Genomic DNA, 19,477 nt, shown 5'->3' with positions numbered 1-19,477 from the left:
TCGAGCTTTAAAGATGAAGACAAGAAAGGTGAAATGGAAGGAACAGAAAGAGAGGTTGACAAGGTTAGCAAAAAAGAAGGGGAACCCATTGGGGGAAATGAAATGCATGCAAACTTGAATACCGTAGAGATTCTATTAAGCCCCAGGGCTAATGATGCTAAAAAGCTAAAAAGGGACTTATTCCAGAGAGGCTTATTCAAAACTTGGACTAATTTGAAACCGAAATATTTATAGAAAACAGCAACTCTCTTGACAGAAAAAACAGGATGCAAATCCAATGCATTTTCGATGACGCCCGAAAAAAAATTATATGAAATCACATATAGCCTTTTTTATAAAGACCATTATCGTAAGAGCACGATCCTCTAATATGGTTAGAAAGCTTAAACAAATTAAGAACAAGCAGAAGCTGAGCTACTGTAAAATCTAATTTTGAACAAAATTTTAAAACCTTTCGAAAAAATTTCGTCTTAAAAACAAAAAGGTTTTTGCCAACTAGGGTTTTTTGTCGGCAAATTTTTAAAGATAGAACTCATTGAGTACAATAGCTAGCTACTACATTGCTAACATCCTAATAGCTTTAGAAGGAAAAAAGTACAATCCAATCTGAAAGTTTTGGGAAAATTGAGAAAAAAAAGAGTGTAGTTGTTATATGCAAAAAACAAATCGTAGAGAAGTTATAGCCAATGATTTTTTATTCCAAACCTGACAGCATAATAGAAAGCATATTCGAGAAGGAGGGAAGGACGTACAAGAAAAACTACTGCAAGTCAGCAACTGGACGAGGTTAACATTGAAGACCTGGAATGAAACTCGACAGTAAAAAAATTCGAAGAAGGGTAGATTCTTTTGAATGTTGTTTATGAAAGATCTAACTGTGCAAATCTTATGAAATGTGATTACAAAGCACCTGAGTGTGATAAAAAGTGATAACCATATACTATGGAATAAATACAATAAGGTTTATGGGCCAAAATGTTTGGCAAAATTATCAACAAATATGAAAATTTCCGCAACTGTATCAATTGCGAAATTTTTATAAATTGGTTAAGAGTCTTAATGATTATAGCTGATTGCTTTTAAATTGTATATTTACGCTTTTTATAGAGTGGGCCTAAATTAGCTTTTGTTCTAGCGAGTTCAAAAAGGCAACTTTAAATCAAAGAATTAATTACTAAAAATAAAAATTATAAATACGATAAAAAGAGCGATGAATAGTAGCCTCTGCACATGCGCATGATTTTGCAAGGTGAAAGGCAGCGATTTGACCACTTTAACTAAAATGTTGGTAACACTGCCAATGGACATCAACAAGCTGCATATCACACGATTGGCCTTAAAGTGACAGAACTGCGTGGGACCCTGCTGGGAAAAGAAGAGTACCCGCAAAACTCTAAATCCGGCGCCGGACAAACCAGTTAAGAAAGAGACCGACAATACGACTGACCTCTCAAGAGACTTCTAGAAAAAATGTTCTAGGACACCACTGGTTGGCATCCACGGTTGGTGCACATGGCGCCCATTGTTGCGGCCACTGGTTGAGGTTATTTGTAGGGCCTATGTTTAAGGGTTATGGATAAGGTCAACCATTGAGGCCTATGGCCGAGGTCTATGCTCCGACCAATGCTAACGCCCATGGTTGGGGCAACTAGTTGAAGTTCTTGGTAGAGCTCATTTTTAAGGGTCTATCATTGAATCCTGTGGTTGAGTTCTATAGGAATCCTCAGGTTTGATGCCCATAGTTTAAGTCCATGGTTTTAGAGTTTGGTCACGGCTCATGAAGAAGCATGGTTGACCCCCATGACCAACGCCTATAGTTGAAGCCCATGATTGACACCTTTGCTCGACTCCAAAGGTTAAAACCCACTTCTCCCAATTGAAATATACACAAATAAGCTAACATTTATTATCTACAATTTCAAAGGAAAGGGAGATTAGAAAAGTACTTAAAATTTTTCTAAAGGCTTAATGGACAAATTTTTTACGGGATTTCAGCATCTCTTTCGTAAAATCTGCTTTTATATTATATTTAAAGCTCCTCTAGCAGTCATGTTGAAAAACCACTTGTTGCATATACAACACACTTTCTATAGGAATAAAATATTTTCTAAGATAAAGATAAATATACTAATTAAAAATTACAGCAAGGATAACATTTTATGGCTTTGAAAAAAGCAAACAGTTTACAACATATTTACTAAAGCCTTTTTCGTCAGACACTCCTCAGAACATTAAACGTCAGAATGAAGGCCCGAAAGAACACGATGAAAAATATATACCCAGTTGTGGATCGAAATAGCCCAATCAGAAAAACGCAAGCACAAGACCGGTACAGTTGAACAATCACTGTTGCGTGCCTATAGCAAAATTATCACTGATAAAATTTCATCGAAAATTTGACTATTTATTTAAGTGCTCTGAGCAAACAAGACAATGCTGAATTTCAAAGAAAAAAGTTTGAAGAACAATGTGCCGAAGAACAAATCAAGCTTGTATTGTGCTAGTATGTTTGGTTCCCTTCAATACTTTTGTGATGAAAAAAGACTTGATTTTGCTTTGCATTGCAGTAAAGATTTGATTTTGCTCTTAAGAATGATTTAAGAGTAATATTAGGCTCAGCAAAAGCAACGTAATTTTATATTCTTATAAATTAAAGTGAGCATACAAACAAAATAACCATTGAAGTTTAATATTCGATGAGCAACTTAACATTGAGTCTGTTTATGCTTAAAACAAAATGACTGCACTCTTCATCAAATATAATAAACACATGTAGTTGGAACAGACAAAGTAAGTCAGAAACTACCTTCTCGAATATCAGTGTTGTTTCCAACCTTCTGACCCTCACCCCCTTGTAAAATTCTAATTTTGCATGCAGCTCTCAGGCACCGCGAAATCTGACAACATTGTAACGGTGGGACTAGGGCATTTTACAAAGGGGGCATTTCAAAGCTTTGCTGAGGTGTTTCAATTTTGGCAAGGTTTGCAGTTTACAGCACATTTACTAACGAAGACAGCTGAACAACACAGTGGCTTGTAGCAGGCATTGCATTCGAAACTGTTTCAAGCCTACGACATTCGGTGTCTGATTACATTCACTCTAGGACCTGAAAATTGTGAAAGCAGCAAACAATGGGATATATAGTGACTGGTGTAGCAGCAAATCCTGCTTATCCAAACGTAATGAAGATACACTGAACCACTAAGAAATCCGGCTCCTTCTTCGCTATCCAGGTCTTGGACACGGCACTCTTTGTTCCATTTGTTCATATCAGATGTGCCAAAATAGCTAAATTTAGACAGAATCTTTGCCGATATCGCACAAAACCATTCGTAATCTCTGAAGAGCGAACAATTCTGACCAATGCTTAGTTTTTCGATTGACTCCTTAGCTCTGATTGCCTAAGATTACTTTACCATTTTGATCATTTGCACTGAAAATCTAAAGAAGATTAAACACCAAGTCACCTGACCTACTAATGAACCAGGTTTTACAATATTCTGCCATTGAATTAAATTCTTTGTTGCAAATAGGGCCTTCTAACTAGCCAGGGATATCCATCTTGATCCCCCTGCAGGAGTATGGCCTTGTTGCAAAACAAATTTGTTGCTCAATTAAGCCACGCCACCCACTCGCAATTTTAGGCTTTAGACCTTTAAGCTAAGTGCATAATACTCAAATTTCAGTTCGTGGGGCTGGGGAATGGTGGGGGCAACGGTATGTCCTTAACACGTAAAAATAACCCCCTATCGAATCTATCAATTCATTACCAAATGTCTTTAGCTGTCGCATGAATGTTGTCTTTAAGACAGACATAGTGCAAAAATGTCTGCCTTAACGTGTCATTTGCTTCGAGCATCTCTTCGACTGTCCATTCATTCTTTTTTATCAAACTCGTAGAAGAAACAAAGTTATAAACTATAACTCTATAATAACTTTATATTGTACAATATAAGCTCTGCTTGAAGGAGTTAATGTCAAATGAAACTTAAAAGACTTTTAATGAAATTTATTCCCGTTTTACAACTTAAATATTTTACTTTTCGAAGTAGCTTTCGAGTAATGGCAAACCGATAATCCTGAAAACTGTTATATTTGAGGTCACGATCCGGGAAAATGCCCATATTTAACTATGGTTATCTCACTGTTTGTAATTCTTACGACACTTAATGGAACAGTCGGCGCTTCTAAGCAAGATTCGGTAAATTAGGAAAATTCAGTTTCAAATGAAGTTAAGAAACACTAAATGAATTTCACAAACTTTTTGAGGAGAATTCGTCTTCAAGATTCGTTTTTATCAATGTTGAAACTGCAGCTTAATGGGGTCTGAAATCCATTTTAACAAAGAGTGTCGTGAGTGAATTGCAAAAGGCTGAATGAGAAAGTCGCTAATTAAAAACCTTTTAAAGTTAAAATTGCTTTTCAGGGCGGCTAATGCAAAGCCAACTGCCAAAGGGAATCTCTGAATGGGAGTTCTGAACATTAAAAAACTACTTAATATGAAGATTTTCATGGTGAAATGGTGACTGCGAGAAAATCACACCCGTAGGATTTATTGTTTGAGACAGTAGTTGAAACATTTATTTATCGTTCGTAAAACATAAAGAAAATGCCACTACACATGTTCGTAGGAAACGTCTTTCTTTAGCCTGAATATATTCCTTAAAGTGTTCTTGTTTTTTCAAAATTTGGTACGATGTGAGGGGAGCACATCCCCCTTCGAATATAAACCATACTTTTTTTTAAAAAAATTAGATGCGTCATTAAAAATGAGAGACAAAGGCGAACTGAGGCTGAGCAATATCATTATAATATTCTTAAAAACTGGATGATTCTGAAAATAATTATTCGAATAGACAACATTCTTACAAAAAAAGTGTAAAAATCAAGGCTAGGCTACCACTAGGGGAAGGTTACCGTCATAGGACAAAAACTCTCGAGGCTAAATTAAGCATAGACTTATTTGAATTGTAGGATAAAAGCATGAAGTTACATGAGAAGTCTACGAAGAGCTAGACTATAATCGCAGCAATTCTCTGACTGAGAAGACAGATGATCGCGTAATCCTGAGGACTTTAAATTTCTTGCTCGGTATCAACTTCAAATGAATTCATCCCACGTTAAAACAACTGATTTTACAAAAAAGGCAGCTGTAAAGAACGTATTGCAGAATAAGTTTTATAGAAATGCAAAACATTAAAATATGAACATGTCCACTTCACAATCAAGTATTTAGTGGACAATATCAGACAGAATTTACTGATTTTCTGCAAAGAGCTTGAGGTGGAATTCCTAGTTAGTTGAAATCGAAAATTAACATAATGATGTCAGATTACATGCTGGTATAAAACAATTACTTTTTTGCACAAAGAGAAAGATCTTTCGTGAAGTGCGTTAGAATGCAATATAAATGATTCTTCTTAAAAGGCTGCAATACAATTTCTATCGGAATATTTGCAACTAGACAAGCATCTTAAACCTATCAGAACTGAAAAACCTTGTTAAATACAAACAAAATGCTTAATTACATATAATTGCCTAGCAGGTCAACAATGAATTTGAGCCATTTCGATGAAATGTTGCTACAAAGACTCGTACTTATGATCTTCAAAATTGCAACTTGAAAAGAGGGTAGGACATGCAATGTCTCAAACTTCGGAGAGCGAAGGTGCATGAGTAATAAAAGTAGAACAGAAATTACGAAGTTTATACTAAAGCTGCTCTTGAAAAGAAATGACAGAAAGCTGCTCCAATGATTGTTAAAAACCGAAGATGATAACAGAATCTTTAGGTTATACCAAAACAAAAATTGAATGTAGCATGAAATCAGAACATATAATTAAAATTGCATGTGTATTCATTAGTTGCCTGAGAACAATTTTTAGTGCGAACGAAGAACGGCTCCGTCTAGACACCGAAACTTTTAATGAGTTAAAAAGCCATTTAAAAAATCATAACCATCTGATATATGAAATAAAATATTTGTTGCAGAAATTCGACTTTAATATACAGAGAGAAAAGTGAAAGAAAATCGATGTTATTTTCTGTTATATAGTGTTTGATGCGATCTAGTGTTTGAATTGATCTTTTTTATATTCATTTTAAATATGTAAATATGCTTATAAATTTGCAATTTAACTACAGTATACTCTCGTCAAGTGGGATACTCAAGGGACCGAGCAAAAGTGTCCTTCTTAGCGGGCGTCCTACGTATCCGAATGCTTGAAAAGGGTAAGCAAGTACAAGGGGCCGGGAAAATCTGTACTACATAGCGGGCATCCTACTTATCCGGGGTACCACTTAACGAGATTATACTGTATATATAGTTTTATCAATTGTAATTTCTATTAGAAAATCTAACAATAAATAACATTTTCTGTAGGCATCGATTAATCTTTATTTTAGTAGGCATCGATCAGCTGTAATTCAGGTACTTATTAAACGCCTACGTTAAAGAATTAAAAAAATGAGAATGAAATCAGGCAACTGACTATACAAGCATGCAGAGCTCGGCCTAACCGGCAACAATTGCCTGATGATCGTGTTAAGGGCATTTGACACAGTAAAAGTAGCTTACTGTCACTCGAACACGAGCGGTTGACCAATCAGATTGCGCACTAAGAAAAACACGTGAAAATTTTCTGTCTTTTTGCAAATCGGTGAAATCATAGAACAGCGCGCAGTGGTTATACGTGAGCAGTTTCCAATTCCTTTCTTGTGCGCGTGCTCTGATCAATTTTGCCTAAGATTTTTTCTGTTCGCTGTACTTTTGTCAAATGCCTTTAAGCATGAGACTCGAAGTTGGAGCTAAGAACCGTCCCGAAATACACATTTAAGGATAGTGAGAAAGCATTTGCATTCTTCGTTAAAACAACAAGGCCCGCCATTGTTACATGGCTGAAGACAAAAAGAATCCAAAACATTGGTGACCATAGAATGAAGCTGCCTAGTTTCCTTTTGAATGCATGTTCTTATCGCTGGCAAATACGAATGAATTGAGCAAAGACCAAAATTTTACAAATGAAAGAAGTGAAGATGGAAAACGTTGAAAGAAGTGACAACAAATAGATGGAAAACGCAATAGAGAGATGCACAAATTAAAAGACCTGGTAACTGTCATGCTCGCATGCAAAAAGCTTTGCTGGTTTTTGAAGTAATACTAAAAAAATTAAGATAACGAAAGGTGGTAAAAATTCATGAATAAAAAAAAAACAAACAACTTTTCAGAATTCTCAGAATATTTGTCAGCAAATTAAATTTCCTAAGCCAAAGATCTCTGGTATTGCAAAATTAAAAACAAATTTTGAGCTTGTACAGTTTTGCTCAATGTACAAAAAAGACAAACTAACTAGCAATCGTTGTACTATTACAAAATCAAAATATAACTGCAATTAATAAACAATTATTGAGTGAAAGCCGTACAAAAACAAAGAAGAATATCTGATCAAAGAAAACATACTCAAAGGTTATAAAAATGTGATATTTTTCACGACGTTTCACTTAACCAAGATCATTACTAAATTGGGCTTATCCATCACTTTACGATTTTGAATATTTACTCTTACAGCCATTTCATTTGGTCTAGCGACACTATCACCTGGCATTCCTTCCAGCAGTTTCCGTTCCCTTGGGAAATCCTGGGTAACGTAGCAGAAAACGCACCCCTGGGGCAGTATGACCGGCGGCGTGCACACGTTTCACGTGCTGCGAGCGCCACGCGCCTTAAAGTTTACCGTGGTTTATTTCGTTTAAGCTTAACAAGTCAAACTCGCGAGTCAAATTGATGTCCATTTCAACTTCTAACCAGTCTCCAGCAGGGCGAGTATGATCTTGATCTCTTGTTTGTTCTAGCGTCTAAACGCATATGCGCGCTGCGACCATGTAAAGCACATCAAAGGTACCGCGGCTTCGACGTACAAGTGTGATTTATCAATTGAAAACGAGGACAATCGAACAAGAAGTTCCTCCTTAAGATCTATCGTTGCACCATCTTCATCTTGTCAACAACAGGTTTTCATAAAGACGGTTTTTCGATATTTCCTGAGTTAATAAAGTCAACAGAGTACACGAAGTTGCCGTGCTCTCAACTTATTCATGGGCAGAAGAGCAGGAATTCAGAGACAGGTGAACGCAGCCTTAATGAGTTTTCGACACACTGTCATTTCTGAAGCTCATAACCAAATCTCTAAAGGAAAGGCTTCAATGACTGCTTTTTTTGATTGAAACGTCAAGCATTGTGATGGAACGTTTGCAAAAGTGTGTGGACGGCAAGACGAAGCCGTTGTCGTTCTCTATAGCTGCAATACTGGGTGAAGATTTTTTTAACAGTGAGAACTCTACGAAGAAGTTTACTTGTCAAAGCAAGGAAAAATATGACGATTGTCGTGAAAATCAGACACCAGGTCGGATCAAAGAAGAGGGACAGTGTGGTGCGCAAAAACATGGCGATGCGTTCCAATTACAGACTGCAGCCCCAAAATATTCTTGGCTTGAGTGTTCACGGTATAAGCCGCCAAAAGTCCCTAGTAAGTACATCACAAAAAACTTATGTGTCTGCATTTGTCCATAATGACTTGTAAGTGTAAAGGTATGCGAGGTATGCAAGGGCGCAAAAATGCCGGTATGCTTATGATATGATTTGAAGAATGTGCAATGGAAGGATAGAATTAAGGAATAACTCAAAAGGATTAATATTTCTACATGTTTACATAACATTTTTTGACTTAAAATCGGAGCTTAATTCTTCAAGTGGAATCATTATTTGTTCATTTGACATAGACTAAATTTTCTCATACCAACCTTGCACAGATCATAAAATAACTTATAGGCTATGTGACACGTGGAACAAAAACATTACCAATACTTTTTGCTGGTTCAATTCAGTAACAACTTAAAAAACTGTCCGAAAAATGAATTATATATATTTGAGTAAATTGCGAACAAAAATTATAAGATAAAATCACGAAAAAGCTTTCAAAAATACTCTAAACAACATTGATTATTAGAAATAACAAAAATTCAAATGCCTAGACAGAACTTGCATAGTTCTATTGATGAACTCGAGAATACGAGTAACTTGAAACATTTCAGTATATATAATTTTTTGTTTAAGCTTTACTAAATTATGAATTGGTAATGTTGGATTCAATAAGAAAAGAATATTAAGGACCAAAACTCACGAATTTTGGTCCTTAATATTCTTTTCCAACCTTTTCAAACCCATAACCAGTGAGAAAAATTAGTAAACAGCGAATTGACTCTAGTGAATAATGATTTCGAGTTGGTAAATGAAAAATATATTTGTTTAATTCGTCTCGGCTACTGCCTTAACTTGAATTCCTGTATCAATCCGGAAAAATAAACAATCAAGTAGAAAAAAGTTTATAGCAAACCATAAGGGTTCAGTTCAAGACAAAAATATGGAACGAAAATAAATTTGAAAAACTTACGAATGAAACTAGTAAAACATTGAAAAGTTAAAAGAACTTGAATTCACATGAGTAAAAAATTAAAAATATCGTTCTTCAAATACAAAATTTAAAATAAAGTTGTGCACTTGTAACATGAAGATAAATAAAAGAAATTTTTTGTTAGAAAGAAAAAAAGGACTTTGTTTCAAAGCAAGAATCATTAAAAAGTTGTTCACATATATGTTAGATCTTATAATTATATAAATGTAAGAACAGTGGCCCGATGATTGCTTTAAGCATGAAACTCGGAGTAGCAACTTAGATCCGTTCTGCAATTTACCATCTTAAGTTTGTTAGACAATCAGATAGAACCATCATAAGAATGTTAGACCTTATTCGAATCAAATTTAAAATGAGCATTGCGATAGAAAGAGAGCAGTGCTGTGGTAACGAGTTTCTCGTGTGCATTGATCTCGGAGCAGCAAAAAGCCTGGAGTGAGGATAGGAAAATATTTTAAATCATGGCCCAGAGATCCTAAGGTACTGAATCTGTGGAGTTCAGGCATACACAGGTCTCCATTTTTGGGCTATTCTACTTTTGCAGCCAAGACAAAGTAAGAATTCAAAACAATTTTTCACATATGCTATCGAAAGCCTATTTCACCTCAAAAATTGGAATAGAAGCGTCGTGATGCAGTATCAAGCTTGAGAATAATATAGAATTTTATTTTAAGAACTTGATGTCTTTAAATTCTTGTACCTTAAATGCAAGATGTGATTTTAAAAAATTAACGGGTTTGTCTGAAAACTGGAGGCAAAACAAGTATGTTACACATAATTTTGTGATCTTTATTCATTACTTTGATCCAAGCAAGAAGATATCTACGGAATCAATTTGATGTAAAAGAATTCAAGAAAGCATATCATTCTAAAATATATGATAGTATTCTTAGTTTCATAAAATAAAAAAACATAAAACATAAACCAATGAATGAACAAATGGTTTAACAAACTGGTTTCATTGAAACAAAATAAGAAAAAGTTCTTTAGATGAGAGGAGAGAAACACTGACAAAACATACTGCCTTAATTCTGAAAGTGTTGAGAATAAATAGGTTTATAAATCCTGCCAGTAAACAGAATTGGAGAAAAAATTCGGAACAAAATTTTAGTGCGCAGATAAAGTCAAAAACTTCGGATACTTCAGGTAAGAAAGTCTGATTGACAAAAGTACTGCCTTAAGAATTCAAATAAGTTAGAAAAGGTCTGATAGAACAGGCTTAGTTTGTGCAACTAAATAGTTGAAAGAATTTTCGGATATAATGAAAGATTCTTCTGCTGGAAATTCAGAAATTCTTTTACATCGGATCGGAGCTCACCTACAATCTAAAAAAATCTCGTTTGTGACATTCTTTCTTGATATTATCAGTTTCAAATGTTTTAAATAAAAATTTGAACATTTTAGAGCATTCCACACTATTTAGTTAAATTCGTATATTTTCTGATGAGAATAACTACACTTATTTTATGTGGTTGCCGGGTGACGGAAGTTTGGAAACTTTGTAAGAAACTTTAATTTACAGGGTAATAACAGATCATAACACATGTACAAGTTTAGATTGGTTCTAACATAAAATAGTATTATTTAATCCTATTTCACTTTTCTTATAAAAAATAATTATCTTAGTGTAAATATAAAATTTTCACAGCAAACGTCAACATCAGAAAGTCAAAATACAAAATCTATGGTTTAAAATACCAACAAACATAGTAGCCCTTTTGTAAACCAGTAAGTTATGATAGAGTAAATTCTGGCTCTGTTTAATTTTCAGTTTAAAAATTGCTTCCCTGAGAATAAATATCAACATTATATTCTCTAGATTTATTACCAGTTAGATTCATAATGGCATCAGAGGCACTTTGCAATAAGTTCCTTTAATGCAATGCAATGATCGTTTAATAAAGGTTTATCCTGGATTTTATGAATCTTGAAAATTCTATTTGCAATTGAGTTTAATTTCATTGTCCAGCAAGAGGTCATGCGCCATTTGTAGAGAAAAACTCCCAAAAAGTGCCTCATTGGATTGACAACAGATGAACGGATAGTCATTTGGATTGACAACAGACAACATATTTTATCGATTTTCAAGCTCAAAGTTCAGCTTGCAGGAATTATCGCTTTACAAAGCTAATGAATGGTAGAGAAACACAAAATTAAGAACTCTCATTGCAAATGACAGTTAAGTTGCCAGTTATCTAGGTAAAGTGAGCAAGATTAAGAAAAATCGACGGCTGAATTTCAACGGGTGTTTGAATTTCAGAGAAGAATTCGTCAAATTTGTTGTACAAAATGAGCTTGCATCAGAACTTCACAAATGCTAAATTTTAATTTATTTATCAAGATGTCCCCTCTACAGAATGTGTCATGCTACTGCTTTCAAAAAAGAAAAGCTTTCTTAACTTTCCATCTGGAATTGAAAATTAAGAAATAAAAACAATATTGAAAATAGCAAGTACAGTTTGTATAAAAGCCAAAGGGACACAAATAACAAGCAGAATACTTTTTCACCTGGTAAATTATTTGATGACTTGCTTTTACTGTTGAATCAAGCACGTTTTTACAGAAATATCATCGAGCATTCAACCCCATAGGTATTTTTTTTATTTCCATAAGTAAAAGATATAAAGGAAAACAGTACAAAAGTACACTTTTTTGGTTATCGATTGTTGGACCCTTAGAAAATTAGAGTGCAGGTATTTTTACAGAAGACAAGAAAGTGCTTGAATTATTGACTCAATCAATGGACTCTGTATACAAAATCGAGGGGCAATTCACTCTTGCAAATAGCGTACGAGATTTTCCCTAAAGCAAAAGGATTTCTAGGGATTTTCAAATAAAACAATAGGATTTTCACAAAAGGTGTACGAGATTTTCTTAGAGTGATTGGCCCCTCGTACAAAATTATGGCTGTTACGGGTCTGAGATCTTAAAACTATCGAATCTTATCTAGCTTCGAAGGGTTTGTTAATACGGTATCTGTAAGCTACTAAATGAGAAGAAAGGTATCAAGATCGTCGTTCCTGGAGTCAAGAAAACCTAAAAACCGTAATACCGCGGCTACACTATTCTAAACGCGAACACCCTAATGCTCGTTCCTTGCAATGCTTGACTCGATCATGAAAATAAATGAAGGTCCATAGAGATCTGCATCAAGGTACTGGCTGGAGCAAAAAAATGGCATTGCTTGCGTGCTAGAAAGCATAGAATTGCACAAAAAGCCACTGACAATATATTTACAATGGAAAAGCCAAATCATGCCTAAATATATATTGAAAAGAGATCCTCTTGCAAGGGATTTTGGGAACCCTTTCGGAACATGGCCAATAATCACGTGCTTTCTTACAATTAAACTCAAAGCCATGAGTGTTCCTACAAGGAGATTTCTGCCAAGTTAACCGCAATGTCTTTCAAAAAAACCCGAAACCCCAAAGGTTTTCCATAATCGCTTCGACTTTTATTGGTCGTATTGACCGATCCGGGGCTTCTATGGCTTGCTGTTGCTCGGTCTAAAATAACTCATGTACACACAAGCCCGTGGATGTTTTAGACTGAAAATGGAAAAGTGTTTTAGACTAAAATGGAAAAGTGCAAAAAATTTGCTTTTACAGTCTCCAAAAGGCAAAGGCTATGACAACGGCAAATCATCATATATTAGCAATCAATAAAAACGATAGTTACTAAATTATGGGCAACTTTTCAGATCTTCTCTCTTAAAATACAAAATTAATATCACTTATAAACTATAAAAAACGTTACTTGAAGGAAAATTTATCAAGGAGAAACCTCCAAAACCAACAGTATTTTTCAAAAGCAATTTCTTTACGGACAAAGACCTTTCTTTAGACAACGGACAATGACTCTGGTCCCGTTAGGTGTTGGTCCTCTTGCGGAATGTTCCTCTATTCCTTTGGGCGAATAGTAAACAAACACCAGAAACCCGAAATAAAGATTAGGGTCTACTGGGGTAAAACGGGTAGGTATGGGGTAAATCTTGTGGATTTTGGGTAAAATGGGTAGGTTTGGCGTAAAATGGATAGGGCAAAAAACTTGATAAATTTTGCAAAATTTCTGTTTGTAGTCCTTCTTTAGCTACCAGCACTCGCATTGCCCTCTTTGTCACGGGGAATAATGATTTATCAGTTCCAGACCCACTATTTTCCAGTAATCAACACTATCTATATACCCAATCGTACCTTTTTTACCCCTAGTCCATCCATATTACCCCAAACCTATCAATTTAACCCCAAGCCTACCTATTATAACCCTAGTTTACCTAATTTACCTCTAGTCTACCCATCCGACCCCTAGCCTACCCTTTTCACCTCAAGCCTACCAATTTTACCCTCAGAACACCCATTTTACTCCTAGCCTACCCATTTACCCTTAGCCTACCCATTTTGCCCCAGGCCTACCGATATTACCCCTGCAGACACAAGATACACCCAAGACGTATCTTCTCACGTTTCACAGTTTCATTTCAATTATCACTATCTCGAATTACAGTAAAATTGAGACGTGACCTTATCAATGCATTGAAGATATTATATACATGACACATATACATCCATATATCATGTTAGATCAATGGGAAGTTAATCGTGATTTTCCTTTCTAATAAAACAAAAACCAAACATTATACATATGAAAACCTAATAAACATATAAAAATATAAAAAATTTTAATTTGTTTTCCTATGTAAATGTCTTTGAAAGCATTTTATGCATGTAAATGTCATAGTCTGCAAGATCAATGTGCAGAGGCTTTTGAGATTGATGCTTTTCTGATGATACTTCTCAAAGTATGTCCAAATGAAATGAAAACATGTTTGGATAAATTTCCTTGAAACATTATGACAGATTGAAAGGCGAATGCTACAATCCCGGGCATAATAGTTCAGTTTTTCTCTTTCCATTCAAAAATAACTTTCCCCTTCCCAACTCTTATTTGAAGTACAAATGATAAAAAATACTAATATATCATTGAATTTTTTCGGGGGGGGGGGGCGAGGGACGAAATTCGAATTTACAGGGGAAACGTAAAGTAGAAAATTGCAAAAATTTTGCTTTGCCTCAGCAATTCTGTCCGGGATTTTACTTCCAGGGAAGTACAACAGCCCTTACACCTACAGGACGGGACGGGACGGGTTATACGGCTTGGGGTATTACCCAGAGACGCAGAGTTTACCCCAAAAAAGCGTCATTAAACTTACGAAAGAAAGACTATTAGGAGGTTGAACCCATCTCGATACTCTGATGTCTGTTTGATATAGTGGTGCAAGAGTACCAGCTTTTCACGATTTGGGTGATTACCTGGTCACTGTCGAGTCTAGGGGCCAGTAAATAATACCAAACATAGCATTAACCTGTGATATATTACCTCATTTTCCGTGAAAGATTCATCTTAAGAATATCATCTAAACCATCTGAATAATATAATTTTAAACCTAGCTACAGACAACGCAGGCTGCCCACTTAAAGCCGTACGAAGGGGACCGCAAATTATTCGACTCCTGTGCACACAGGTTGGTTTGCTATAGAAAAACTAATTCCCAAATTGATTGAAATTGGCGAATTCTTATATTAAGACTTCACCCAGAATAACCTTATGATTAATTCTTTTCATTAAATTTCCTTGGGAAATAAACCCGGTTAATCAGTAGGCTATGAATATCGAATGTTAGTTTGCACAATTAAGAAATCCCAAGGCAAACAGTGCTTCACTCCTAGAAACAAACTCGCCTTTCGATCCTTAAGGCATAAGTCCCCAGCATATTTTATCGCAGCAAATCCCGCGCAGTTGCTCTTTGTTAGCTCAAGTAATTCGGAGATCATGATTTTAGGCTCAGTATAAGTAACGATAAATTTGCCGCCGGCTCTACTTCTTTTAAGTGGACATCTGGCTTTATACAGCTGTTTAGTTTGAGTCGCCAGCAATAATTTGAAGAGGCCTTATGTTATTAATGAAAATGAAAATTTGTATCCCAACAACTTAACTTGCTTTTCATGCATAAGAGATTTACATTGCTCTCTAAGGCCCTTGTTCAGTTTGAATACCACAGCAAACATGGCTCTGTTCAGCGATTTGTTGTGTAATTCTTTCGCGTGACCTTAAAGGCCAATTAAAGGATTGCTACTACGTTGTTCGGTTATTACTGCTGTTAAAGTTTGTCAGCTAGCCAACTTCTTCAATCCATATTACTTAACTTCACGTCATATTATTAGCGGCCGTTTACAAATCAATTTTCTTACAAGATATATTTATCTAATTAACTTGCAACAGAAACGATTTCTGAACGAGGCTGTCGGTTACAGTAGAGAACTCTCCAGTGTGACGTCAGACGAAAACTTTTGTCCGAATAACAAAAAAGACCACCACGAAATGCCTCTAAATCTACATTGCTCATTAAGGCCATAAATAAGAAAGAGTGTTCATATGAGAAAAAAAGCCATGTTTTCCCTAGTTGCTGGAAAGAGAAAAGGGAAAAGATTCCCGCTTAATAGTGTCCATGCGGATTTGATGTTAGCAAGAATATAATTATAATAAAAATAATCAAAAACATATCAGGAAAAAAGCAGATTGTGCTAAACACTAGTTCTATGTATTAAAATATCACGAAATTCAAAATGCAACAAAAAAACAAAAAAAATCCTCTTCACCTCTTTAAAATAAAGATATAATTTATATTATCAGACCAATTTCGTTTGCGTTGGATCTCGCATTCTTTTCTATATATCGAATCTCGCCTTCTCTTTGCTCGGCTTGTTTCTTTTCTAGCCACTTGATGAGTACATGCTCGAAACGTCGTGTTTTTAACAATCAAACTATTATATTTTCATTCTGGTACTAAATTTATTTGCTAGCTATATTATCGTTATTCTGGATGAAGTACCACACGCAACGTGAAGTACCCCTTCACTCTCTTTAAAATAAAGATAAAATGAAAATTATCAAACCAATTTCAAAACAGTTTAAAGCCGGTAACGTGACAAGCGTATATCCGGAGTTTGTGTGTGCCAGTCTCTTCTCTTAAAGTCTGTGAGCATCACATGACTAGAGTACCCTTATTCATCCACTGTAGGACTAAAAATGTCACTATTCATGTCACATGTGCAGAAGCGTTTTAAAGCTGAATTGGAGGACAAAACTGTCTTAAAACTTTGTCATGAATAATGTTCGTATTAGCAACACAAACCAAATTTTTATAAACAATTCTAGAAACGCTTGTTTCACAAAGAAGAGTTATGAACAGCAGGCATTACAGTTTCGAATCCAAACTTAAAAATGACGTTTTGTTACTTCTTTTCAGGGTCGAAAAGGAAAGGAGGAATGATGACGCGCCCTTCCCGGCAACCCAGAATACCTTTCACGCCATTTCAACAGTCAAACCTCGAAAGCAAATTTAAGAAGGACCATTATCTCACGCCTGACGCTGTGAAGGAGCTTTCAATGCTTCTGGATCTTCCTGAACAAAGAATAAAAATATGGTTCCAAAACAGAAGAGCACGGGAACGTCGCGAGAATCAACAGAAACCAGCGTGAGAGGAATTTCTCAAGAGATAATTTTAGTTCTACAATATATTCGGGTCAAGTTTATACCTCAGCTGAAGCCGAGATCTAAAATTAAGGTAACTTAAAAGAAGCTCGGCTGAAACGCGTCGGAAATTCTGAAATTCGCGGCAGAAAAATATCGTAGTTAGTTGGCCTAACTTCGGGAACGGATTAAACCTGGATTTAGATGTATGAATCCGGATTTAGATGTATGAATCCGGATTTAGATATATGAATCCGGACCTGAATGACGAATTACAAACATAATGGCAAAATTGTTAATAATGACTGCAGAAGGCAAAGTACTTTCTTGTACGGAGCAGAGTTAAATTTCGTTATATGTAGATATCACAACTGTTGTTTGATTCAGAATTAATTTATCATAACACTATTTTAAAGTTTAATTATCGATTTCTCTTGGATTAAATATTGTATAGACAAGACTCGTATTGAATCTGCTCACAGATCAATTGAACCATTATTTGCAAAAATTTGCAATTCGGTTTCCTAAACAGCCTAGTCATCTGGTACAAAACGGGGTTTTTTATACTCAGTCTAAAAAAGTACATTTTTACAAAAACAAGATTACAAGGACGATGCCAACAGAAGCATGATAGGCATGGATATCCAATTGCCTAAATAAAAACAATACAGTAGCATCGAAGGCTATACCAAAATCTAGTTTAGGTTCTTTCGTAAGAGAGGCATCTGCTTGAATAGAGGATAAAAAAATCATCCGCTAAAACGGGGTTTTTGGTCCTTGGGGTAATTTTTCTAGGATTTACCTACCTCAACTTCCTTATCATAAAACTGCCTTACAATAATGTAAAACAAGAAAATTCTAGATTGAAAGACAATTTTCCCCTTTCCTAAGCCATCCGGCAGTTATGCAGTGCCTTTCAGTTGATATCGTCATAACTAACAGCAAGTGTTGATATAATAACATTTCATTTGTTAATTCCACCATTAGTTAGGCCCAATACTTAAACTGTATAACATCTTTTAGATATCTCCTACAGCACGTTACTTTTCTAAGTTGGATCAAAGCCCACCGCAAGGCTAGAGTTTTGAGATCCAATGCCCACTGCACTATCGGTTCACAGCAACGACCCTTAATACTCTGAGATATTCTCTGAGCGCTTCAGCCTCGCAATGCTCTACAGCGGAGCTGGTGGTATTCGATATTTAATTTCACTCAGTTCCAATAAAGGTATTATGGTGGATCAGCGGAATACGGGTAAAGTGCAAAGGTCCATGTCAGAGATTTCTATCGCTATTAAGTTGTTAACTGTTATAATCAATTTAATCTGATGCAAAACAATACAATCCACAAGCTGGAGAATGATATGATCTGAGTATCGTGTTTCAAAAGAACGATCTGCCACTGTAAGCATAGGGACTCGCGATTATATACTTTGTTATCCCCTTCTGTACGAAGTTCAAGGATGGCCATAGCAAGGATATTTTAATGAAAATGACAGCAAAATTGTCACGTAGACCTTGCCCCTGGTCACCTGAGACATGTCAGAAACACAAGTTAATTTTGACCAGCCTCACACATTCAATGACTCCTTGACATATTTACGAACTCTGTTCCGAGAAAGTAAACTTTGGATCGTTTTATTTCCTTCTTGCAAGTAACCTTCCTAGATTATTATTACTTTAAAGGGAATAAGCTCACAGCCCCCTCTTTTTAGCCACTCCTTTTTATCCCTTGCTTGTCCCTGCCATAGCCCCCAGTCTTTCTTTAACATTAAGAACTAAAAGATATACAAAACTGTACCCAGTACAACCATTTAATCTGGTAAAGTTTATAAACCAATAATAAAACGATAATTCGGAAAGACACCTTAAAATGTCAAAACATGGTTAAATGCAACGAAACTGCCAATAAATAGCATTTTCATGACAAAATTTTAGCTGTTCAGTGACGAAGAAAATTATTTTTTAGCAGAACATTTCAATAGAAAGTGTTAGCAACTTGAAAGGATTTTTCCGGTAATATTAAACTGAGAGAATATGAATTTGAAAAATAATATTAAAAGTCGATATATGATTGTATGTGGTATGTTTCATTAGTATCATGGTCTAGAGGAAATTGTGTGACATAACTCTTTTTCAAAACATCAAGCGATTGTTCTCAAGTGTACGAGTTTTGATATTATAGCTAATGGCTGAACTGTTACCAGTAATGTTCATATCATTAAATATAAAAGTTATAACTACCTGGGTTTTTTGGAAAGTGAAATAATTTATCAATGATTATTGTGCCATATGCTTATCACCGACAACTAGACAGAAAATGTCACCATGTTATAGAATCAACAAATTGCGATGTTAACCACTAGGCTCTGGGAGGGGGGTTGAAAATCTAGGTCACGCCCTTTTTACTATCAGGAAACGCCCTTTCATCAAATGAAATGCATATTTTACCAATTGCGAACACTCATAACCAACG

General features: G+C 35.4%; 2 protein-coding genes across 2 annotated transcripts in view; one reads left to right on the top strand and one right to left on the bottom strand.

The window, feature by feature from the left end:
- The window catches only part of LOC135691328 (protein Jumonji), a 59,423-nt gene that overhangs the window by 16,133 nt on the left and 23,813 nt on the right, over positions 1 to 19,477 (bottom strand). The window lies entirely within an intron of this gene.
- On the top strand, positions 7,667 to 18,872 carry LOC148960423 (homeobox protein Hox-A9-like). Its single transcript, XM_089116110.1, has 2 exons — positions 7,667 to 8,526; positions 16,778 to 18,872. The coding sequence occupies exons 1-2, from the start codon at positions 8,241 to 8,243 to the stop codon at positions 17,008 to 17,010; spliced, it is 519 nt and encodes a 172-aa protein (XP_088972236.1). The 5' UTR covers positions 7,667 to 8,240; the 3' UTR covers positions 17,011 to 18,872.

This window comes from Rhopilema esculentum, chromosome 4, assembly GCF_057945365.1.
Source record: "Rhopilema esculentum isolate cy_ngs chromosome 4, ASM5794536v1, whole genome shotgun sequence".
NCBI classification, from domain to species: Eukaryota; Metazoa; Cnidaria; class Scyphozoa; order Rhizostomeae; family Rhizostomatidae; genus Rhopilema; species Rhopilema esculentum.
Note: the sequence above shows the minus strand (reverse complement) of the source record. Positions and strands in the feature narration are given on the sequence as shown.